This window comes from Geotrypetes seraphini, chromosome 9 (assembly GCF_902459505.1).
Source record: "Geotrypetes seraphini chromosome 9, aGeoSer1.1, whole genome shotgun sequence".
Taxonomy (NCBI): Eukaryota; Metazoa; Chordata; class Amphibia; order Gymnophiona; family Dermophiidae; genus Geotrypetes; species Geotrypetes seraphini.
In genome coordinates this window covers 37168748-37194361 of record NC_047092.1, presented here as the reverse complement: position 1 = coordinate 37194361, position 25614 = coordinate 37168748, and the positions used below count along the sequence as shown (strand labels likewise).

General features: G+C 41.7%; 1 protein-coding gene across 3 annotated transcripts in view; it reads left to right on the top strand.

Annotated features, from left to right (window-relative positions):
* CELSR1 (cadherin EGF LAG seven-pass G-type receptor 1) overlaps positions 1–25070 on the top strand; it is a 332485-nt gene extending 307415 nt beyond the window's left edge. Inside the window, exons 29-35 of one of the 3 annotated variants that reach the window (XM_033957924.1) lie at positions 5363–5488; positions 6753–6889; positions 7223–7326; positions 11320–11487; positions 12937–13164; positions 19712–19976; positions 22328–25070. In XM_033957924.1, coding sequence (XP_033813815.1) covers positions 5363–5488; positions 6753–6889; positions 7223–7326; positions 11320–11487; positions 12937–13164; positions 19712–19976; positions 22328–22337 — 1038 coding nt within the window. In that variant the 3' untranslated portion in view covers positions 22338–25070. Of the gene's footprint in view, positions 1–5362; positions 5489–6752; positions 6890–7222; positions 7327–11319; positions 11488–12936; positions 13165–19711; positions 19977–22294 lie in introns of all 3 variants that reach the window. The other 2 variants (XM_033957923.1, XM_033957925.1) reach the window with 2 other exon arrangements.
* Positions 25071–25614: the final 544 nt, after the last annotated feature.

Here is a 25614-nt window from a genome sequence, read left to right as displayed (position 1 = left end):
GGACCAAATGTTTCAGATAGAAGGAAAAATGGAAGGAATAGTTGTTTTCCCTGTTTGCAAGCATGGCATTCTGGTAAAGCCTCTTGCCAAACTTGTCCATGGTTTTACCTTCTCTGCCAGGAGGGGTAGAGGCATAGACACTGGAGCCCTGAGTCTTTTTTAAGGTGGATTCAACCAGAAGGGACTCATGGGGCAATTGAGATTTGTCGAATCCAGGAATGGGAATGACACGGTAAAGGTTGTCCAGTTTACGGGGGGCTCCCGGTACCGTGAGGGGATTTTCCAAGTTTTTGTAGAAAGTTTCCCGTAGAATGTCATGCACGGGAAGCTTGAGGAACTCCTTAGGAGGTTGCTCAAAGTCTAGAGCCTCTAGAAAGGCTTGAGACTTTTTTGAGTCCGATTCCAGAGGAAGGGACAGGGCAGCAGACATTTCTCTCAGAAATTTAGAAAATGAGGACTGCTCTGGTTTAGAGGTGGCATCGGGTGCCGATGGTTCCTCATCAGATGAGGAGGGATCCTCCTCGGTACCGAGAGGAGTTTCCTCCCATAAGTCAGGGTCCCTGACTTCTGGTGCATGTCGAGACACCGGGGTGGAGGGCGCGGTATGGCGAGTTTTGGACAAGGACTTTCCAGAGCGCACCGAAACGGTACCAGGGGAGGACGACCGGCGTCTATCTCGGTCCCGAGAAGAGTGCCGTGCCGCCTGGTGCCGAGGAGGATCCAATGTGGCCTGAGAATGAACCACCGGATCACCCTGAAGTTGTTGGGCCGAAAGGATCGGCATGGATGTGTTCACCGGTACCGAAGGGGTGGACACCGGGGGCTCGGTACGGGGCTCGGGCCGGTCTGGTACCGGAAGGAGCGGTGCCAGGATAGTGGGCAACAGTTGTTCAAGTTGTTTCTTCAACTGTTCTTGGAGTTGAGCCTTTAAGATGGCCGAGATACGGTCATCTAGGGGTGGCATCGGAACCGCTTTCTTTTTCTTCGGTTCCTTAGATGCCGCTCCACGCCCCGGCGATGAGGAGGCCGATGACGAGGCACTCACCGAGATCGGGGCGGAGCGTTTGCGGGACCGGTGCGATGCCGGTAGGGACGGTGTCGCCACCGTAGCTGGAGGGCGCTCGAGGGAAGAGGAAGGCTTCTTAGCCGGCTTACCTGGCGCCAGTGACGCCGATGCGGGGTCGGTCGGTGTCGAGGACGACGGTGCCGATTTTTGAGGTACCGCTGTTGAAGGTGAGGAGTCCATCGCCGACTCGGTGCCGAAGAGGAGAGTTTGCTGAATCCTTCGGTTTTTAAGGGTTCTTTTTTGAAGAGTAGCACAGCGGGTGCAGGAGTCCGCCCGATGCTCCGGACCCAGACACTGCAAACACCAATTGTGTGGGTCAGTTATGGAGATCGGGCGTGCACACCGCTGGCACTTCTTAAAACCGACCTGCGGGGGCATGAAGGGGAAGATAGCCTCCGCAAAATCGAAGCCCGAGGCCTGTATACTGGCAACAGGCCCCGCCGGGGCAAAAACGAAAGAAAAAAGGGAAAAATCAAAGTTTTTTGTTTTTTTTTTTTGCAAATCAAAGAAAAATAAACCCGAAGGTAAAGAAAGAAAAAATAAGGAAAAAAGCGCGAGCGGGAAGGCAAAAAAGTGGTTTCAACGGCCGTTGAAAAAACACACGCGTCTTCTTCGCTCCGCGGAAACGAAGAAACTGGGGACCACGCACTCCTCCGTCGGGCGGGAAGGCACTCGCGCACGCGCGGTGCGGCCAACTAGAAACTTCTAGTTAAAAAGGTCCGTACCGAGGGCTCCGTCGGTGACGTCACCCATGTGTTAAGAATATGCTGCCTGCTTGTCCTGGGATAACGGTACATACGAGGGCTGATTCTATAAACGACACCTAAAAAAAGGCGCCAACCATATGTCAGTCACACTAAGGCACCGTTTACAGAATCGGGGCTAGGGGTGCCTATGGCACCTGAAATGTAGGTGAGGGTTGTAAAGGCCTACATTTCAGGCATCTGCGTTTTTGGAGAATCACACATAGAAACACTCAGTTAGAACTTTTTATTACATAGGACTATATTTAATGTGGGGATGGGGAGGTATGTTATGTGATTTAATGGGTTTATTCCTGATGAATGGGATGGGTGGGGGAGGGGTCTTTTTTATATGCATTTGACAAAAATTGTTAGAATGTCAAGTGTTTTGTACGAATTATCTGATTGAATATTGTACACTTGTTAAAAACTGAATAAAGAATTAAAAAAAAAAAAAGAACTGGATAGGCACCTATTGCCCAATTACATTTTTTTAAACAATTATTGAGGCTAAGAGTATTTTGCCAATTAAGTTAGGCACCCTTTAAAGAATGAACCCTACAAGGAACAGAGGACACAAAGATGAGCATATCCCAAGCAAATGTATAAATTAGTTCTTTATTGAAAATCCAACTTAGAAAGTCCTTAAAAATACCCGATGTGGAGCAAGTTTCACCCTGGCAAGTGCTGCATCAAGGGTAACATGCTAAACACCAACATATGAAATAATCAACTTAACAAATAAATTACAACAAGCATAGTAACAATTAGAAGGGATCCAAAGGGAATTCCATGTAGGAGAATGGTGAAATTGGAGTATTTATATATACACAAATGCATATAAAAGGTGCAAGAAGTAACAAAACCATATATACTCATAAAATCATAATGTAAAATCACAGTAGAATCCCAGCTAGCCAGCAACCATGAGGATTGGTGGATATCGGATAACTGTTTTTCTAGTTAATTTAGAGCAGTGGTCTCAAACTCGCGGCCCGGGGACCACATGCGGCCCGCCAGGTACTATTTTGAGGCCCTCGGTATGTTTATCATAATCACAAAAGTAAAATAATGTTCTTATGTTCTTAAAACAGTTTCTTGATCCTATGTCTCTTTAGCTATAAATTACAATATTATTATTAAGACTTAGCCAAAAGGAAAGATTTATAAACCATAAAGAGTTTTACCTCATGCAAAATTGCCATTTCTTTAATAAGACATTAACTATTTTTTTCTGAGGCCCTCCAAGTATCTACAAATCCAAAATGCGGCCCTGCAAAGGGTTTGAGTTTGAGACCACTGATTTAGAGTGTGTTTAGAAACCATGTCTAACACATTTTCAATCCCCCCCACCACCTTCACCCTGAAGCACCAGCGTGGCAACGGTCCTGAGCGTCAAAGCCCAGCTTCCTCCCTCAAGCCCCTTAGTGGCAGAAGCAGGTGGCATCATGAGCCGCGAACCTCCCCTCGCTCACTCCCTCTCTCCCTTCCTTACCCGGCGCAGCCAGTCACAGGAGGCAGCCTCAAAACAGGCTGTTCGCGGCCAGCCCCGGCAGGGCCTTTTCTCTGATGCGTTGGAATCTCCTCAAAACGCACTCCAGGCGGATTATAAGCAGCATATTGCTACATAGAATTTATACATGTTACATAGAGTTATACATGCAGTGTAAGATAAGACACCTAAAACTTTCACTATTGTCGTCATTTCATGGAGTGAGACTTTCCTTGTAAAGCCAAATCAAAATAGGACAGAGAGAGAACTGCAAGAGTTGAAGGTATCATGCAAAGAATATGCAGGGCAGATTAGAGGAGTGGTTCTCAACCCTGTCCTGGAGGACCACCAGGCCAATCGAGTTTTCAGGATAGCCCTTATGAATATGCTTGGAGGAGATTTGCATGCCTGTCACTTCCATTATATGCAAATCTCTTTTATGCATATTCATTAGGGCTAGCCTGAAAACCCAATTGGCATGGTGATCCTCCAGGACAGGGTTGGGAACCACTGGATTAGAGTACAGGACTTGGGGGGGTTTACTAAGGCGCGCTAGCCGATTTAGCGCACGCTAAATGCTAACGCATCCATAGAATATAATGGGCGCATTAGCATTTAGCACGCGCTAAATCGGCTAGCACGCCTTAGTAAAATACCCCCCTAGGTACTTCATAGCTAGGTTTCTTTTCTTTTTTCACTGAATACGCCTCTGCTTACATTGTAATTTTTGTGCATAACTGAACGCTAATCTTCAAGTACACACTATCACATTTAAGTGCTAGAGTATAGAATAGCACGAAGCTGGTATATTGGCATTTACATGTAGATATGTGCATATATGCAGGTATTCTGGATATGTACACATTTTTGGTACCTAAATGTTGGTGCCCTTCTTATAAAAGTGCACTCCATGAGTCTCGGTAAGAGAATCGAAGTTTGTACCATGGCTCAATTGCTTCACAACCCACTTCTTTAACCACCGAGCTGCTCCTCCATTCCAGTTGTTTCTGCTGTACGCAGTAGCCACTGTTTTAGTTGTACTGTTGCATAGAAATCCACCTATGTTAGAGGTATCGTTTCTGCTGTACGCAGTAGCCACTGTTTTAGTTGTACTGTTGCATAGAAATCCACCTATGTTAGAGGTATCGTTTCTGCTGTACGCAGTAGCCACTGTTTTAGTTGTACTGTTGCATAGAAATCCACCTATGTTAGAGGTATCGTTTCTGCTGTACGCAGTAGCCACTGTTTTAGTTGTACTGTTGCATAGAAATCCACCTATGTTAGAGGTATCGTTTCTGCTGTACGCAGTAGCCACTGTTTTAGTTGTACTGTTGCATAGAAATCCACCTATGTTAGAGGTATCGTTTCTGCTGTACGCAGTAGCCACTGTTTTAGTTGTACTGTTGCATAGAAATCCACCTATGTTAGAGGTATCGTTTCTGCTGTACGCAGTAGCCACTGTTTTAGTTGTACTGTTGCATAGAAATCCACCTATGTTAGAGGTATCGTTTCTGCTGTACGCAGTAGCCACTGTTTTAGTTGTACAGTTGCATAGAAATCCACCTATGTTAGAGGTATCGTTTCTGCTGTACGCAGTAGCCACTGTTTTAGTTGTACTGTTGCATATAAATCCACTTATGTTAGAGGTATCGTTTCTGCTGTACGCAGTAGCCACTGTTTTAGTTGTACTGTTGCATATAAATCCACCTATGTTAGAGGTATCGTTTCTGCTGTACGCAGTAGCCACTGTTTTAGTTGTACTGTTGCATATAATTCCACTTATGTTAGAGGTATCATTTCTGCTGTACGCAGTAGCCACTGTTTTAGTTGTACTGTTGCATATAAATCCACCTATGTTAGAGGTATAGTTTCTGCTGTACGCAGTAGCCACTGTTTTAGTTGTACTGTTGCATATAAATCCACCTATGTTAGAGGTATCGTTTCTGCTGTACGCAGTAGCCACTGTTTTAGTTGTACTGTTGCATATAAATCCACTTTTCCTTTGAATCAGCAGTTCTCTGGTGTGTAACTTGTATTTTTTTTTTTTATTTGACAATCCAGGGGGTCTTCATTTTCTTTTTCTACTGTGTATTTAACAAAGAAGTTCGAAAGCACTTGAAGAATACTTTAACTGGAAAGAAGGCTTTTCCAGATGAATCAACAACAACAAGAGCCACATTGTTAACTGTAAGAAATCAGCCTGGAAACATATTTATGAAGGCAGTCATCTAGCTTGCAAGCTTTTGAATAGAGCCCTTTGCTGGCCTTGGGGAATCTAATTTCTGTCTCTCTGTGTAGGATCTTTTTTTTTTTTTTGCTATTGTAAAATCATTATGAATACTCACAAGATTCTCAGCACTTTATGTTGTTTTGCTGAGAGTGTTTGAGTATAAATATGTCTTTAGATATAAATTATATAAAATTTGTCAACCGAACAGGAAATAAGCATGTGAGGTCACACACCTCTTGCTGCCCTTATTTACATACCACACCAGGAAAAATATGGAGAAACCTGTGCTTCTGATGCACAGCAAAATTAGAAAGAAACTGGGTTGTGAGAGGGTTAAGAGCAGGCGGCTGATGAAGATTTGATGGTGACCAGCTGTGTTGCACAACTTAGCCGCTCACCGAACTATCCACCGAACAAGATATGCAGCAGGAGATAGCCAGCAATCTCCCAATGAATATCGGCGGATAGCTTTCTATGTGCTATTCAGCAGGCCGAGAGCCATTCCTGGCCAGCTAAATAGCGCTGAATCTCCTGCAAGTTTCAAGTTTATTTGTAATTTGTAAGTGACCATCACAAGTATCTAGTCAGTTTACAATAATAAAAATTAAAGAATTAACTTTCCCCATTTTTTTTCTTAGCTATTTATGCAATTTTAAATATCTTATATAAATAGCTAAGAAAAAAAAATGGGGAAAGTTAATTCTTTAAGGGAATTTTTCCTCCTTTATGTACTTCTTTTTATTTTAGTTCTTCCCCTTCCCCTCCCCACACAACCCTCCCCCTCCCTTAACACAATCTTTTTCTTTTTTCAATTGTAAGGCACTTAGACATTTTATGATAGGCGGGATATCGAGACTTGGACGAGTTGTGTGGAAAAGGATTCTTGTTGAATATTGATCTCCTTTTCCTTTAACTTAAAATGTGTGTGCAAGTAGGATGTACCTTACCAAACCAGCTCATAAAGATCCCTTCCTGAAACCACTTCAGTCTTCCTCTTGAAACAGATGCAGCTTTTACATATATATGAGTCTGAAGTGTTTTTTTTTTTCTTGAAGAAGTTATGATTTGAATTGTTTTGATTTCTGATAACACACTAGAAACCCTAAAATGGTTTACAACTTTCCTTTCGGGCATGGTTTCGTTTGCAGTTCCCAGGTCACTGGCTGGTTGGAAAAAATAACTACTTCGAACAGATGCTAATATTCTCATTCTTCTTATCAGCGCTCCCTGAATTGTAACAACACATATATGGAGGAACCAAACTTATATCGCACTACCATTGGTGAATCTACAGCCTCGCTAGAGAGCACCATCAGGTCAGCCAAGAGCCACAGTAGCTACCTTGCTTATATTCTCAGGTAATCAGGTGGTGGCTGCATGGCTTTTGGGCTCTACTCTTTCCTTCTGCATGTTCCATTTCTTTAACCCAGTGTTTTCTGCTGTTTTGATGTTTGCTTTGATGTTTGCTTGGTTTCATAAAACTATTCATTCTGCAGAGTTGGGGTTTTTTTTCTGGTTTTCATTTGAGTCCTGCTTAGATTCGCCTTTATAAGACAGTCTAGCGAGAAGACATTCTTTATCTGTTAGACTTTGCTTGGTTTTGTTATGCATGTAAGGGATGTCATTCAGAAGTTTTGGAGCATTCATTAGAAAAGAATGAAAAAGGAAAAACCTAATTTGTATCTTGATAGGGACGAGGCCACTCAGAAGCTCAGCATTTCCACAAGCCAAGCCCGAGCTGGTCGCACGGAAGTAGATTCCTCCGTCTTCCATCAGAATCCAACAAAGGCAAAAGGTAAATGAAGTGCAAAAGAAAACCTCTTTAGAAAATCAAAAATGTAATATATTTTTTAGTACAATATATCTTTGGTCTTTTTTTTTTTTCCAACAAAGTTGTAATAGAGGTAAATTTGTAATTAGCAGCAAGCTGAATGAGTTTCGGTGTTGGTATGCTCAGTTTGGCTGAATGTACTTGCCTGGTATCTTCATTTTTGTATGCCACATGTCACTCCAATTTTAAAACAACTATACTGGTTACCTGTGAAACAACAGGTACGCTATAGTGCACCAGGTTGTATACAGGTTAGCCCCTGTCTGGTTTCAAACTTTGTGGGAGGTATAAGAACTAGAAAAGTATTGAGATCAGAGGGAGGCATGAAATTAATAGCGAACGTGGAAAGGGGAGTTGTGGCTACAAAATCCAGAATGTTTTCGGTGGCTGGGGTGTCCATGTGGAAAGCCTTGTCAGGACACTTAAGATGATGTAGTGACTGCATTAATTTTAAGAAATGATTAAAAATCCAGTTCGTTGATGCCTACATTTAGATGCTGCAGAGAATATTTTAAGCAATAATTTTAAGAAATTACTACTAACCCAGCTGTCTGTAATTGCCTATATCTAGGTAGCAGAAAAAGACGTATGTGATATTTAGATTTCTTGGTTAGGATTTTATGTTGATAATGCAATTTTATTAATGTTTTATACTTGGAAACCGCTTAAAATTTAGGCGGTATACAAAATTTTTAAATAAATAAATCGGTTCATAGACAACCCTGCGAAAGACAAAGGCGCGCGCCGACAACTGAGCGCAAGACGGAGGCGCGCACCGAAGAAAATTACAGTTTTTAGGGGATCCGACGGGGGGTTTTGTTGGGGAGTCCCCCCAGTTTACTTAATAGAGATCGCGCCAGCGTTATGGGGGTTTTGGGGGGTTGTAACCGTCCACATTTTACTGTAAACTTAACTTTTTCTCTAAAAACAGGGAAAAAGTGAAGTTTTCAGTAAAATGTGGGGGGTTACAACCCCCCACAACGCGGCGCGATCTCTATTAAGTAAAGTAGGGGGGTTCCCCCCACACACACCCCCTTCGGAGCGCACCCCCGCGCTGTGCTCAATTGTCTGGGCGCGCCTTTGCCCCGGCGCGCTTTTGACCTGACACCAAATAAATCTGCCATTCCAGTAAACTCCGATACTCAGTAATCCCATTAGTACCCCACTTTGCACTGGGGTAAATAATTTAGCAGTGGTTCTCAACCCTGTCCTGGAGGACCACCAGCCAGTCGGGTTTTGGGGATAACCCTAATGAATATGCATGAGATAGATTTGCATATAATGAAGGTAGCAGGCATGCAAATCTGCCCCAAGCATATTCATTAGGGTTATCCCCAAAACCCGACTGGCTGGTGGTCCTCCAGGACAGGGTTGGGAACCATTGTAATATGGGCAACTCTCTTCTTAGAAGTCAAGTCACTAATGCAGTTTAAACTTTGAGCTGCCAATATAGGCTAGAACTAGATATAATCATAGAGTTCTTTGTATAAAAATGTGCACAATAATGCTTAATTGTGTTCAATAAAGTGCACAAAACTTGCCAAGTGTGTACCAACAGGATTACTGAATATTGGCATTTGTGTATTATCCCAGCAGAGGGAGGATATTTATGTTTGGTGATTCCAGTACATAAATGCAGTATTCCAAATTAAACTGGCATCTTCAGCCAAAAATTGAACTATTGTCTTGCAGTAAGTGCATTTACCTAGTACTCAGTGGATGTTTGTCCTCATTACAAACATTAGAATTCAGCATGTTTATGTATGCAGACGACATCCAGTTTCTAATCCTCCTTGACTTACATACCCAGTTCCAGACTGTTTCGTGTAAACTGAGTTGGTTGATGACTGGATTGCTCTGAACAGTTTAAAATTGAATCTGAGCAAAACAAAAGCTATGATTTTTTTTTTCCAGGAAAGTATACCACCTCTTACAGGTACACTTAATAATGAGTTGTTTTGGGGTGGGTTTTTTTTTTCAAATAAAAGACACAGTCAAGGTCTCAGGAGTAGTTTTATGTAATCAGTTGAATTTTGATATTCAGATTTTTGCATTGCTAAGAAGCTTTACTGTGCTCTAAGACAGCTACGTTCTTGTTCTTTTCTGAACATGAGCTGCATTGCATATTCTGATTCATTCATTAGTTGGGAAGGTCTTAAATTCATCTTTTATTAGGTGGATGCAATTAGCCCAAAATAATGCTCACTTAAAGTAGAAAATATGGCCATGAACTCCACTACTGAAAGGAGAACGTTGGCTCCTTGTTTAAATATCTTGATTCTAAGCCGTGAAATTTTCTAAGCCAATTTATTTAATCCTTGTGCTCTTGTGCAGTCTGCTACAATAAAATCTTCTGGCAGTTCCACCGTTCCCTATGATATGTTTGGGAACAACTGGACACACCATCTTAAAGGTGGTTGATCCATCTCTTTCGTGGGTTGAAGACTAGAGTTCTCCTACACTAGATTTAAGGCTGAATTAAAAGTATACAATGGTACCTCGGTTTACGAGTGCACCGGTTTGCGAGTGTTTTGCAAGACGAGAAAAACATTTGCAAAATTGGCGCCTCGGAAACCGAGCGTGGCTCGATTTACGAGCGCCCCCCCCCCCCCCGATCTGGCACCCTCCCCCCGCGATCGGGCACCCCCCCCCCCCCGATGAGATCAGGCAACATCCTCCCCCCCCCCCCCCCCGACGTGATCCGGCACCCCCCGCCACTTCTTACAGACATCTGGGCACCGGCACCGGCATGTCCTGTGCTTGGTGCCGGTGCCCGAAGATTGTCCTCCTCCTCTGCTGGGCCTTGAGTATCTGCACATGCTCAAGGCCTGCGAGTTCACATTCTGAGGGTACCGGATTGCGGGGGGGGGGAGCAATGCCAGTTCTCGTGGGGGGGAAACGTATCAAAGCGAGTTTCCATTATTTCCTATGGGGAAACTCGCTTTGATAAACGAGCATTTTGGATTACGAGAATGCTCCTGAAACGGATTATGCTCGTAATCCAAGGTACCATTGTATTATGAAAACTTAGCCGTTTGTATAAGGTATGGATTATATTCTAGAACAAAGAAACATTAGAAAATCCCCAAACATTTTTTATGTTTTGCCTAAAACAATCAGGATGCTGCAGGTGAAGATCTTGGTTGAGCTGTGTAGAGGAGCAAAGAAATAGAGAGTAAATCTGCATTATGGTCAAGATTGTTCCACTGCATTTCTCAAGTTCCTTTTTCTCTCCCTTTTCTCTCCCTCATGCACCTCCAGATACCTTGGTGATTTGTTGCTACAGGTCATGCTTAAGTTATTGGCATTTCCAACAAAGCAATTCTTCGTTTTAAAGTTTTTATTCATTTTCATAATACAACAAGTGTATCATATAAAGTTATATGATCATAAAGTTATATGATCTCATAAAATACACACTTGATTTTCCTTCATGTATCACTGTAAATACAACATATCATTCTATAGTCATGTATTATAATATCTGAAAAAGTATGTAATACATAATATGTATAACAATTATTACTAAAGTTGAAAACCCACCCATCCCCTCCCCTCCCATTAAAAAATTGCATACAAATACAACCAAAATATTGATAAATTCATATATATTATGAGATGAATAAAATAATACCCACCCACGTCCCCTCTTAACAAATAACTTATTATGGGAAAATGGTATCATTCATTACAGAAGTCTGTTAATGGTCCCCAGATCTTCTGAAACTTACCAAAATAACCTCTTTGTGTTGCTAACAACAAAGCAATTTTGTACCAGATCCATCACAAGGTGTTTGCAGGAAGCATGACCAACTTGAGTGCCTAAGTGACAGACACAACTCTATCCTTCTAAACTAGTTTGCAAGTCTAAGGGCCTGAAAGGAAAAATGTGTTCCAGGCTGCCATTTCATCAGATGTTCATCTAAGTTCTGATGCACTTCTCTGGACGCTTTGTAGGGCATGATTCAGATTCTGACAGTGAGTTATCCCTGGATGAGCACAGCAGCTCCTATGCCTCTTCTCATTCATCAGACAGTGAGGAGGATGATGTGGAAACGGAGAAGAAATGGCAGGTACCCACTCCCCAAAACAATGAGCGAGGACCTGTGCACAGCACGCCCAAAGGTAAATTGCCCGCACACTAATGGTGACCACAATGTGCCACTCTCAAAGATCAGACAGAGAACACAGTTTGTCGTTCTGCTATCACTCAATATCTAAAGGTAACCAACCTTTTAAAAGACTCAAAAACTGAACATAACATTCCATGAATGCAGTAGAGAGCATGTCCATTCAGTGGCTGTATTTATACTGTATTGTATTAAATAAGGGCCCCTTAGCCTGAACTGCCCCTTAGCCTGTGGGTGGCATTCAACAAGTTACTCCAGGTTTTTGATTAGAGATCTTTCAGTATCATCAGTAGGGAAAATAAATCCAATTGTGAACCCTTCATGTAATTTGTAATTTGTTAATAATATATTCTTCTCTCCCCTAGGGAAGATGTCAAATAGACTTTCCATGCTAGCCATAGCTGTGTTTGTGTTCCTGATGTGTTCTATATGTCAGTGTTTCTTAACGCGGTCCTAGAATACCTCCTTGCCAGTCAGGATATCTACAATGAATATGCAGGAAAGAAATTTGCATACACTGCCTCTATTGTAAGCAAATTTCTTTCCTGCATATTCATTGTGGATATCCTGAAAACCTGACTGGCAAGGGGGTACTCCAGGACCAAGTTGAGAAACACTGCTATATGTAACTCATTAGGACTCCACTTATTGAACTCTGTTACAAAAGCTATATTATTGATGAGCAGAGGTATAATGATTTAAAAATAAACTGTAAACGAAAAGAATTCCATGAGCATGAGTTCAGAGCCTGCAGTCATGGGAAAATTGCTTAATCAGCTTTGCTCATAACTGACTTTAAATAACAGCCATATAGTTTTCTTTGTTCCCTTTGCAAGATGTATTACAAACCAATCACTAAAATTAGTAGAGGTAGTTGCACCATATGAACAACATGCTAGGCCATATATATCCAACTAGTCTTTAAGGCCATTACATTAACAGGTGCTAGAATAGATGTGTGTGTGTGTCTGTCTTTCTATTTCTCTCTCTCTTTCCTCAGCTGTCCACCCCTTGCCTGCTCCCCCTGTCCAGCAGTAGCCCCCCTTCTTCCTTTTACCCCCCTCCCCTTGTCCAGCAGCACTTCTTCGCTGCTCCCCCTGTCCAGCAGTAGCCCTTTTCCTTTCCCTGCTCCCCTTGTCCACCATCCGCTAGCCTGGGCAGCCTCGGGGCTTTTGCTAGGCCGGCCCACCTCACATTATCGAAGTGGGCCAGCCTAGCAAATGCTCCACGGCTGCTGCGTTTGCTAGTCGGGGGGTGAGAACAGGCATCTCGGCAGCGCAGGAGTCAAATCGCCACTGCAAGCCGCCCCACGTGCCGGAAATCAAATTCGGCACAGATGGACACAGCACAGTGGTAGGGATCACAAAACCCTAAGTGTGCATGTGAGCTTAGGGTTTTATTATAGAAGATGATGGTGGCTATTATCTTGCTTTTTACCTTGCAGTTGATTCTGTGCCCAATCATGTGAAAGCATTTTGGCCTGATGGATGCATAACAACAAGTGACACTGAGGATCCAGGAAGAAAGTGCAGACTGAAAGTGGAAACCAAGGTTAATGTAGAACTGCATAATGAGCACAAACCAAATCACACCAGTGAAACACTGCAAGACAAGCAGAGTGATGTACAAACCCCACCCCACCAATACAATCAACAGACAGAACAGAGAAAAGGTAAAGCATCTGAATATAACATTTTTCTGCTGAGTATGCTATGATATATACGAGGGTTCTTCCAAAAGTTTCCACGCTTTCATATTTTCACGGGAAATGGTTGGGGCGGGAGAAGTGTTAAGAGGGTGTTTCGTAGAATGTCATGTGACTAGTCAGGCAACAGGGTGATGATGTGGAAAAGTGATGTCATTTGCTTCTGAAATATTTAATAAATAGTGTTTAAAAAAATAAAAGCGTGGAAACCTTTTGAAGATCCCTCGTAGATATACTAAAAGCTGGTATGCTGGGTAAGTGAAAGAAACATTTACCGTTTCTGCACTAGTCTGGCAATAATCCTTAGGATTAATATGGCTCTGTGGGTATTAGTAACTTCAGAATGTTTCTCTTGGACTTGCATATACTGGCAGACATGCTTACCACCAGCTCCCTGAGGAGGGAGGTATAGGCAATGTTCCCTCTAAAGTGCACAGTTTGTTGATTGCAGCATTATCACTGTTTTCAGTCGTGATTGGGCTTCTATACTATTATCAATCTTTTGTTTAAGAACTAAGGGGCACTTTTATCAAACCGTGGTAGAGCTTTTTACCACGGTCCAGTGAAGTAAATGTTCCAGTGCTTATTCAGTTCCTATGAGCATCGGAGCATTGACCTAAATGTACAAGTCCCATAGAAGATTCACCCCCAACAACATGCTTGATACTATATTGAACTGGTTTCCAAAAGGCCCTTATCCACTAAATATTTCCCATGCTACCTTTTTACCCTCAGCATTTCTAACAGCTATCTGTGAAATTTGAAGACATCACTTTCAATTGAATTGATTTTAAGTACCACCTATACATCATTTTGTAATAATTTTCCTGTGTCTGAGCTGCCAAGAATGATTTTGAGAGTTGTCTCCTCCATCTGTTGCCCACTGCTTGTCAGCACATGTTATCCTGAGTTTTTCCCACTTTCCTCTGTGTCTTTGATTTACTTTTATAAAATCTCTTAAATGAGTTTATAGTATTAGCATTAGGCCTTTTGTGGGCTTGCAGTGCTGGTTCAGACTTATTAATATTTTTCATCTATCAATCTCTGCTTAATGTCTGTCTTGCCTGGTATGTGCATTATTTGTAGGTAAGCATAGCAGCAGTAGGTGTGTGGAAGCCTGAACTACTGCTTCAAAATCTCTGAACTTAGCTAGGAGCCATCTCCCACCAACTGACTGCAGTATTTCAGGCTGTAATGGCCCTCAAGCCTAAGGGCCTAATTCTGGAAACAATGCCTCCTGTGATAGGCGCCAGCAAAATGTCACTCACCAATAGGCATCTATTTTCCTCTATAGATGCCTTAAATGTAGACCAGCATTTTACAGGCCTACATTTAAGGCATGTGATTCAGGCCTACGAGAAGCACCTAGGCACGCCTAAAAATGTCTAGGACCACTTTCGGCATAAACCACACCTTCACCAGCCTTAGGCGTCCTTAGTCATGCCTACATGTCTCCATATGCACACAAACAATGCCTACATAGTAGACATCCTTCGCCCCATCGTTTTTGTTGTTGTTTTTTTTAAACATGCATCCCGATTGGTCCCTTAGATGGCGGTAGGACGCCTACCGCTGTCTACAATTGAGATGCCATTTTTAGAATCAAGCCTTAAATGTGTATATCTGCATGTCCAAGTGAAATATTAAATGTATGGTCATTAAAACCAAATTGTTCGTTTACGTATTACAAGTTCTTATTATACTGCAGAAGATGCAGAATCATATTTTAACAGTTTCCAAAAAAATTTATTGATATAATGTTTGTCTATTGTTTGTACATATCCATGCGACCAAAGGGCGATCAGTATATTATGTATGTAACCAATATGTTAACCGCAAAGTTTTATGTGGTATATAAATTTTTAAATAAATTTAAAGCAACTTGGCATACTCCAACAAAAGGAAAGAGGAAGGACACAATAGAAAATAAAGCTGAAAATTTATAATCCTGGAAGCTTCTCCAGATGCCGCCCAAGGAGCATCATCAGTGAACAGGGGGCTCAAAAGCCTGGTGAAAAAGTCATGTCTTCAGCACTTTCCTAAATTTCACCCTAGGCAGCTACATATGAAAGTCTAGAGGTAAACCATTCCATAAGAAAGGGCCCAGATAAGAAAAACCAGTATGATGAGATATGTTGAGGTTTAAGCACGAGGTGGTGGAAGTGCCAACAGCAATACCTGAGGAGATACCAGTATTCAGGAGGGGAACTGGGAAGACGAGAGAGATGCACAGGGTTATTAGGGAAAAGTGAATGATGAACAAGTATAGGATAAATTACAAATAAGCATTGGAAACAACCAAAGCAAGAAGGAATTCTTAAAGATACACCAAACCAAAACATGAGCGGACCACCAGATTTTCCGTATATGCTTAAATATAAACCGATCCAAATAAAACCGAGGTAACCTTTTTATCCCCCCCAATAGGGGCATAAAAGGTTGACCCCCACCGAGTGTTTATATTCAAGTATAGGTATTGGTGATCCAGTGGTGATCTGAGTAGGAGACAATCCCTCATTGTCCTGTACGGCTCTGTACCCCCGATGTTCCCAAACCCATTACTGACATCCCCCGGGCCTACCTTGAGCCCTGGTAGTCCAGCGGCAAACAGGAGCAACCCTTACTGTATCCTGTTCTGGCCAGCTCTTTACCCCCCTGCCCCCTCCCTATCCCATTGCAGGCCTCCCTTATGCTTGCCTTGAGACCTGGTGGTCCAGTGTCCAGCTCTACACCACCCCACCCCTACCTCCCTCCTGCCTCCCACATCACCTCACCTCCCTCCTGCACCTGAAAAGGCCTACCTTGCATTCTCTGGTGGTCTAGCAGTGAATCAGGGCATGAGCGATCCTCTTATACTCCTGCCCCATGGCTGCCACGAGTTCCCACTGCAGCCTCATGAGACCCTGGGAACCATTTCCTTTAGTAGCTCTGCATGCTCCTGTCCTGGCTCACCAGGCCTCAAGGCAAACCTGAGGGAGGCCTGCAATGAGTTGGGGAGGAGGAGGGGAGTTCAGAACCGACTGAGACAGGACACAGTAGGGATTGCTCCTGTCCTGGCTCACCACTGGACTATTAGGGCTCAAGACAGGCCTAGGGGGAGGCCTGTATCGGGTCCAGGAGGGGGGCAGGGTGCATATCTGGAATGACACAAATATAAACTGAGACCCCCTTTTTAGACCATTATTTTGGCCCAAAAATCAGAGTTTATATTAGAGTATATAGGGTAATGCAAAAAAGGCTGCACTGACTATATTAATGTCTAAATGAAACAAAAGTGTGCAGTCAGTCACACCCAAGATTTGCAAGGACTCTCAAAACAGCAATAGTACGTCCTGAAGGTAAGAGAAACAGAAGTAACAGTTCTAGGATCAGGAAAAAAAAATAGTATAGCCTCGCATTTAGTGGTATTAAGGAAGAGGCAATTCTTCCTGAACACTGAATGAAGAGGCACCTGTAGTGAACCTACAGGTGTCTTTTACTAAAAATCTGAAAGGTACAAGCAGACAAGCTCTTAACCTTTTCAGGACTGTGTCTCTGACCCCTATAGAACTTCTTGATCATGGTTTGTTAATTTCCTGATTAAGTCAAAGGTTGCTTTCAAGTCAAGTGACACCAATATGATAGAAGTGCATTGATGCAGTGAGAACTGTCAGTCTCTGTACTATGGCCATTACAGAACTGAATCTGTCATGGGTGCAAGACTTGAGGGTACATCTATGAAAGAGCTCAAATGGTGCAAAACAAATTTATCCAAAACTTTAGGGAAAAAGGGCAGATAAATGAGAGGGGTCAACTGGATCCAGGTTATCTGTTTTAGGAATAGGAGCAACAACATTATACTTCCACATGGAGGGACCCATCCCAAAGAAATACGCCTTATAGATCAAGGGATGGAAAATAACAGCAGACAAAGCACTCGGGGTTTTTTTTTTTTACCGAAATGCTGGCCATGACTCTAACCTAGAAGATTTCAACCCCAGTGAAACAAACATTAGGAAAGGCAGACCCTAATGAAGATGGAGATTCCACAGTATTATGCCCTACGTGAGACAGCCTTATTCTACAATGAATTCATCAGGCAGTGACAGGTGACAGTGCGGAAGAAATTGAGCAGGAAAAAGCAGAACTCTGTACAAGTGACTGGAACAACTTCCTGGGATTAAAGAAAAGAAAAGCAGCAGAATGCCAGTTTTGTTCCTCAATGCTGTAAAAGTCATGGCATTCATTTCCACATATTTAGGGTTAGCCTTTGTATTTCTTCTGTGATGTTTTTACCTGATGTGGTGATAAATTTATTATTTTTTATTTTTTGCATTTTACTTCAGTATGTTTTATTTTGTAATTTTATTGTATCATACTTTTGGCATGTTTTTACAAAAGTATTCAAGTCTCTATATTGCCCCTTTGCCACTGATAGGATTGACTGTAAAAAATAGACTTCTTGAAATCATTCCTCCTTTTCTTCTCAAAAAATTATCTTCATTTTTTGGTCCATATCTCTGGGAAATGATATCTAAATCATTTTCCAGCTGTTCTGTCCCTTTGACATGGAAAACTGCTCTTGTTTTTCCAAAAATTAAACATCACAATCTCGATCCCTCTCTCCCAACAAATTACCGTCCAATTGCAAATCTTCCTTTAATATCTAAACTAACTGAAAAAATCATACACACACAACTGTCAGAATTCATTGAAAAAACCTTTGTTTTACATCCCTGTCAAACAGGCTTCCGCTCATCACACTCAACTGAACTATCTCTGCTAGGCCTTATTTCAACCATACACTACTATCATGACCACCAAAAATCTGTCCTTCTTATCTCACTCGACCTATCTGCTGCTTTTGATACTATTGACCATTCGCTTCTCCTAAACAGACTTAAAGAGTGCGGTATCACAGGAACGGCACTATCTTGGTTTTCATCTTACTTTCAAGAGCGCAGCTTCAAAGTCTTTGCCAGAAATGAAACCTCACCTTCAATATCTCTAACGTATGGGGTTCCGCAAGGTTCCATTCTTTCCCCTTTACTATTCAATATCTTTCTATCTCCCCTCTTAACCCTAGCACAATCTATAGGATTTACGATCTTTGCCTATGCAGACGACATACAACTACTTCACCCAATCAATATTTCCAAAACGTCTGACATAAAAGATATAAATAATAAACTGGATTCCATAAACGATTGGCTACATTCTAATAAACTTTCTCTTAACATAGATAAATCTCGAGGTCTTCTATTCTCAATCAAAAATCCTGAATTTCTACCAGAAAAAATTTCTATCAAATCTATCCCAATTCAAATGGAGACAAAAATCAAACTCTTAGGAGTTATCATTGATAAAGATCTATCATTTCATGATCATATTAGTTCGGTAGTTAAAACATGTTTCTATAAACTACGCATAATTCGTTCATTGACCTCAATTCTAGAAACCGAATCCATCAAAATTCTTATTCACTCTCTAATAATCTCTCACCTAGATTACTGTAATTCCCTACTCAACGGCCTCCCACAAAAAGAAATTCGCCGCCTTCAACTTATACAAAACACAGCAATAAAACTCATCTACAACCTAGGTAAATATGATCATGTTACGCCAGCTTTGAAAGATGCTCACTGGTTACCCGTGACGCACCGAATCACCTACAAAATCATCCTTTTGTCATTCAAAATAAAATCTTCTCATCTGCCATCATATCTTCACAAACTTCTTATCCCTCAGTGCTCCACTCGAACTCTGAGATCTTCAAATCAAAATCTCTTATTGATTCCGTCTATAAAATAATTTTATTACACACGCAAAATAAACTTTGCAGTAACTGCCCCGACATTGTGGAACTCTCTTCCACAACCACTTCGTGACGAACAAAACCTTGACAAATTTAAGAAAAACTTAAAAACTTTTTTATTTCGAGATGCATTCTCTTCCACTTAATTTCTATCCTCTTAAATTCTTTTCTATTTAATTTTGCGCTTTTATAAACATTCAATATATCTTATCCCCATCCAACATGTTTTTTTCCCTAACCCCTCTTTCTCCTTTTCCTACTTACAATGTAACTTTACCCATCCATTCCCTCTCTCCTCACTGTCAAGTCTGTCTTGTTATTGTTTTTAATGTTCACTATATATTATTTAAATTATTTAATACTTTTTGTTTTCAATTGTTACTACTCTTATCTGTCAATTTTTTAAATCTAATGTAAACCGTCCAGATATTTGCTTGATGGTCGGTATATTAAAATCTAATAAACTTGAAACTTGATTAGACTGATTGAAAGTAGAGCAGTTATTTGAAAATAAAGAACCTGGGTTTTTTTTTTTTCCAGAATCAGATAATGCTATTGACAGACAAGGTTGCCATTCAGAAAAAGAGATCAGTTCATTTAACCCCATCCTCTCTGCAGCACTGAGTATGCTGCTTCATTAAACACATCTGCAGGTTCTATATATACTTTTTGTTTTAAATCTAAATACAAAACTATTTTTCTGTTTCTTTTATCCCACAGGCATTTTGAAAAACAAAGTTACGTATCCTCCTCCTCTGACAGATCCGAACTTTAAGAATCGATTACGGGAAAAATTATCAGATTACAACCAAACCACTGTGTCATCAAGGACTTCTTCTCTAGGGTCAAATGATGGGATTTGCTCTCTTACAGACCCTGGGATTATAATAAAATCACCCCGAAGGGAACAGTCTCAGGAACAGCTCAATGGGATGGCTATGAATGTGCGAACAGGCACTGTCCATGCTGAAACATCTGATTCTGAGTAAGTGCAGCTTTTAGCATTGATTCTGAGAACAGGCAATCAAATATCTAATGAGTAGCAGAGAGCGATTGCCCACTGCTTAGACTCGAACTTAGAGGAAGCTATGAATATTTTTGTAGCTGTTAACCAGCAATGTAATCTGGATTAACCAGGAGAAGCTGGGGTAAGATCTGTCTTTATGTCCTTCCTCTCACTACTGCTATCAGCCCACAACCTTCAATAATGAAAACATGTGCTTTAGAACTTGAAGGAGAGACGAGGTTTATGTGGGAGGTGGGAACAGCCTCTTCTCTTTGGGCTAGATTCACTAAGCAAGCCGATTGTGTACCAATCAGTTTGCGACCACTTTGTGACCCGATTTCCCTCTGACCTGTGTACCGATCCGTGCATGCAAATGAGGGGAAACGGCATGCATAGTAGGCAGGGATGCGATTCACTAAAAAAAAAAAAAAAAAAAAAAAAAAAGAGGGGCACTGATTGGGCTGGCCAATCCAAAAACAAGCAACTGCTGAGGACTAGTCGCTTGTGCAAAAACCCTGCCCTCAGCCCCAATTCTTCTGCCTTTTGCTACCCTGCTCAGCCCTGATTCTACCCTGATTCTCCTGCCTTTTGCCACCCCTATACTCTCCTGCTCTGCCTCCCTTCCCTGCAGCGTGAGCCCGTGGTTTTAACCTGCTTTAAACCCGCGGGTTAAAGCCATGGGCTCGTGAGTAAAAAAGTAAAAAATAAAAAAGCACGGACTTCAAACACATTCACAGACCATCTACAGACAAAGTAGATGGTCTGCGCATGCGCCGGGATCGCTCTTCAGTGATCCGTGCGGTCGGTTGGGGGCGTGCCTCCAATCGGCCTGCTTTGCATGCATGCAGGCATGTTCAGAATCGGTCACCCGGTCTCGGATCGCCCACGGATCATATTGGATCCATGGGCTTAGTGAATCTAGCCCTTTGTGTTCTTTGTACATAGACTAAGTTTAATTTAAAGCTTCTTACAATGGTGAACAACTTTTCCAGTAAGCAGTGCTTTATGCAAATTAGATTCACATTTCTTTGTCTAGAGCTAGGGGATATGCAGATCAGTTTAATGAGTTTAATTATCCTCTTTATTCACTCATCTCTTTATCTCTCTCTAACTCTCACTAATTGACACGGATAAAGGTAATAAGGGGAGGGTTTTACTTTAATGTCCAAAACAAGAACAAGGCTGGCTCCTTGTTTCACTGGCTAGAGCTGAGCCTTCAACAGCTGCCACACCCTGGATAGGGCCATATACTGTTCAGCATTTTAATTGCTCCGAATCCTATCCTTCACCAGCTGTTCAAAATCAGTACTCTGTGTTGTATTCCACATCAAAAGACAAAGACCGAACTGATGGGGAGAAGCCAGCAGAGTGAATTAGCTGGCATTTTGGTTAGGTTTGCACACAGTACCTTATTCATTCCTTTTCTTGGTTCTGGGGTAACGGGTTTCCTTCACAGAGCTTTTCTGCCATAGTTCCCCTTCACTCATCCAGGGATGTTTATATGCCTCACCAGAGAACTAATACTTCCCTTCTCTTGGCCTCTCGGCCGACTAATTTGCAGCAAAGCTGAAGGTGAACCTAACTCTATCCAGTCTTGCTGCATGTGCAAAGTTAGCTTGCTTGCCTTAGGTATCAGAGTAGTGCATTCTTCCCCTCCCCCCAAATGTTTCCCCAACCCTGGTCCTGACAGGTTTTCAGAACGTCCAACACAAATATTCTGAGAGATTTGGATGTACAGTAGTACATGCAGATCTCTCTCATAGATATTCATTGTGGGTATTCGGAAACCTGACTGGCTAGAGCAGTGGTCTCAAACTTCAACCCTTTGCAGGGCCACATTTTGGATTTGTCGGTACTTGGAGGGCCGCAGTAAAAAATAGTTAATGTCTTATTAAAGAAATGACAATTTTGCATGAGGTAAAACTCTTTATAGTTTATAAATCTTTCCTTTTGGCTAAGTCTTAATAATAATATTGTAATTTATAGCTAAAGAGACATATGATCAAGAAACTGTTTTATTTTACTTTTGTGATTATGATAAACATACTGAGGGCCTCAAAATAGTACCTGGTGGGCCGCTTGTGGCCCCCGGGCCAAGAGTTTGAGACCACTGGGCTAGAGTGTCTCCAGGACCACCCTAACTGAGAAAAACACGATGACAGCACTGGACATGTGTTACCGTTTTCAGGGTGGGTGATTGATGAGGCATGACTCCAGTGCATGACTCTTTACTAACACAAATTAACATATTTTTCTTTTAACCCTAATCCTGCATGGATACTTCTCATCATGAACAGAGGCAGTAATGAAACTTCAATTTGACTCATCAGGAAACGCTGAAGATGCCTGAACTCCAAGAGTGCTTGCCGCGATGTCATTTTCGCGGTACCTCAGATTTCACAGGAATGTGCTTCAGTGAAGAGGGAAGACTTCATTTCTTATGCAATTGCTACTTCTTATGGCAGACTTGTGACTGCTGGTAACAGTTGTAAAACAGATGCCTCCTGTCAATATTTGATGAGGTGCTTTCTGGTGTTTGTTTTAAGATGCAACTAGTGCCAAAGTATCTGGGAACCGAGTAACTGAGATCTGCTGTTGTGAAGGAAAGGATATCCAACTGATGGAGAAAGCCAGTTGTGTTGGAAGTGTGGAAGCCACAGGTGAGCTACAGAGGCTATTGGAGTGTGCAGCATGTCTAGATAACTCAAAAAGAGCAAAGCCTTCAAAATACAGCATGAGGAATTTACTGAAAGCACAGAGCTCCAGCAAAAGGCAAGTCCTCAACTGGAAGATCCAACCAACTTGAGGTTTCTAACCCAATGACGGTCTGTGGAAGAATAAGAAGTGTCGCACCAAGTGCCTTTCCATAATGTTCCCCAGCCTATTTTGGACACCTTTGTCTTTTGGAAAAAAAAAAGGTTTTTTTTATATAAAATAAATTGTAGATAACTTTTTATATGTTTTGTATGGTGACTAAAGAAGAAGCAAAAAGCTTGCTTGTATATTTTCCGTTTGTACTGATTTTTATTAATTTGATACTGGGGATCAGCTGAAAAGCTCCCCTGATATTTTTATGTAAAGAAAGATTGCACATTTGTACTTGAATCTGGTATTTGCTTAACGTAGTTCATAGTTTCCCATGAAGGCGCCCTCCTGATGCCTTGTACCAGAAAGGTTGCATAATCCTTCCAAAGAAAGGGTGAGTCCATGCTAAGAAATACACCTGTGCTGCCCCAGGCTTTATAAATCCTAAGGAAACACTATCCAGACATAAACCAAAGCAGATGACATTTTTGAAATATATGACTTTTTTCTAACATTGCTGTGTTAAAAAGTTTCATCACAAGTAGTTTTAAAACAGCAGTGTTGCCCCCTGGCTAACTAGTGAGGTCTACAGTGGCTTTTTACTCGTGTAGCTATGTAATACTGAAGCTTTGGAAAAAAATAATAGAAAATGAGCTTAAGAATAATGTTCACAAATCCAGAATAAATATGATATTTAATGTACCTATCAGATTTTTCCAAGCTGTAATCAAACTGGTTGTCCTTTATCATGGCATGGAAGCATCCATTGGCTATAAAGAGTAAGGATGGGTATAAGATAAGTGTAGGGAGTATTGCAGACGTAGTACGCAAAGTGAGAAAAAAAACTTGCGTTATGGCAAGGCATCCTTCTTAATGCATGACTTTCTAATGTAAGCTGAATGTCAGTTTTGTTCCTTAATGCTGTAACCAAATAATAAGCAAAGAGGCCTGGTGCAAAAAGATGCACCAGCATGGGAGAGTGCACTGGGCACATGTGCACAAGGGTCTGCCCTAGTGGCAGCTATATCTTGAGTGCAAATCAGTCCCCAGAGCTGTATGTGCACACATCTGCGCATTCTGTGCATATAGTTGTAATAACAATATATGCATGTGTGCCAGTACATTTTTGTTCTGCTCAGACCTGTACATTCATGCAGTTCTCGACTCTCCCATACTTTGCTCTTTGTTCCAGCACTTCTTCCCCCTCAGTACTATGTTTTTGTTTTGGGGTTGTTGTTTTTTTTAACCCATGCTGTTTATGGGTCTTATGTGCTCCCAGTAGAGACATGAAATGCAGGCATGAAACGCTCATTTAATGCTGACTGCAGAAGAACAGGCTAACTTTTTAAGCTTCCTTAGACCTGGTATTAAAACTCCAGCCCTGAGCTCAGCCTTTTGGCCTTCTGTGCCCTTCTCTGCATCGAATAGCTACTAACTTCATTAGCAATGGATTTAAATGTGCTGTGCACTGGTGTTTATACTCGTGCACCGGGTGTGTTTTTGCATCGTGCACCCACATTAATTGCTGTGTAACCAGTGCAGAAAGCCTGGCGCAGTTTTCTGCATCAGTTCTGTGGTGGGCAAACTAAAAAAAAAAAAAAATCATAGAAGCTTCAAGAAAATATGTTCCAAAATAAAACAAACTTTCCCAGACAAGAGAGGGGAAATTGTAGATAGGATCAGGCAGATGTACTGTATATGAACAGTTTGAGGTGTGTTTCTAGGAGGCAGCATTGCTGTGACTGAATCCACAGTACTGTAAGTGTCATTTGGTTTTCCCAGTAATGCTCACATTGTTAACACGCCTTTTAGAACTTTACTGAACCCTGTTCTAATTCAGACCTTCAGCTATGATCAGGATTACCTTCTCCATATTTCTATGGTGTATATTTGCCTCTTTAAGTATAGAAGCAACAGGATTAAATCTGGCAGCTAACTGCAATGAAACCTTTGCTATTTCTCTTATCCAGCTCTGACATATCTTTAGCCTACCTTGCTTACACTGCCAGTCTTTCCATATTTTCCTACTGTTTTAAAAGGTAATTTGCAAATGGTTGTGTTACCGAGGGTTTTGCAGCTATGTGCAAGATTTGATTTTGTACTTGTTTACCCAAGTAGCAGCCTAAAGGAAATTAATTTACTATAAAATGTGAATCTTGCTTTCTTTCCTTAAAGGATATTTTCAAATTATGAGTACAAAAAAAAAAAAAATACTCTTGTTTGCACATTATATTTAAAAGGGTTGTCCATACTGGGTCATGGAGCACTGTGATATTCCCAGCCTCTGTCAAATTATAATATGGGACTTGTAGAGTTGGGCTTGAAAGATGGCTTTTGTCCAAAACACAGTAATTTCAATTAGTAAAGCTATAATATGTATACGAGGGGGGTGCTTAAAAGTTACAGTGACAACACACCCTACTTGTTAGGGTTCAATTAAAGGATGTCAAGAGGGCCTTTAAAGCCATTTGCTTCAATACACAAAATATGTGCGAGTATCCAGCTTTGGCTCCTCAAATTGCCTCCTTTTTTAAAATGTAGCTTATTTGTTTCCTGCTGTTTTTCTTTCTGTTACTTTTTGAGAATAAAAACCAAAACCACAGGAAATGGCTGTAGGGAGTTCCCGTCGTAGTCTCGAGAGACTACGGGAACTCACAGCAGCCATTTTCCTCATGGCGATCTGCACGGGGCAGGAGCGTAGGAAGATCGCTCCTGCCCCGAAAGCCCTCTAGACCACCAGGTAAAGCCGGGAAGGCAGCAGGGAGGTGGGGGTGGGTCAGAGCCGGATAATCGCGGTTTTTCGCCATTCGCG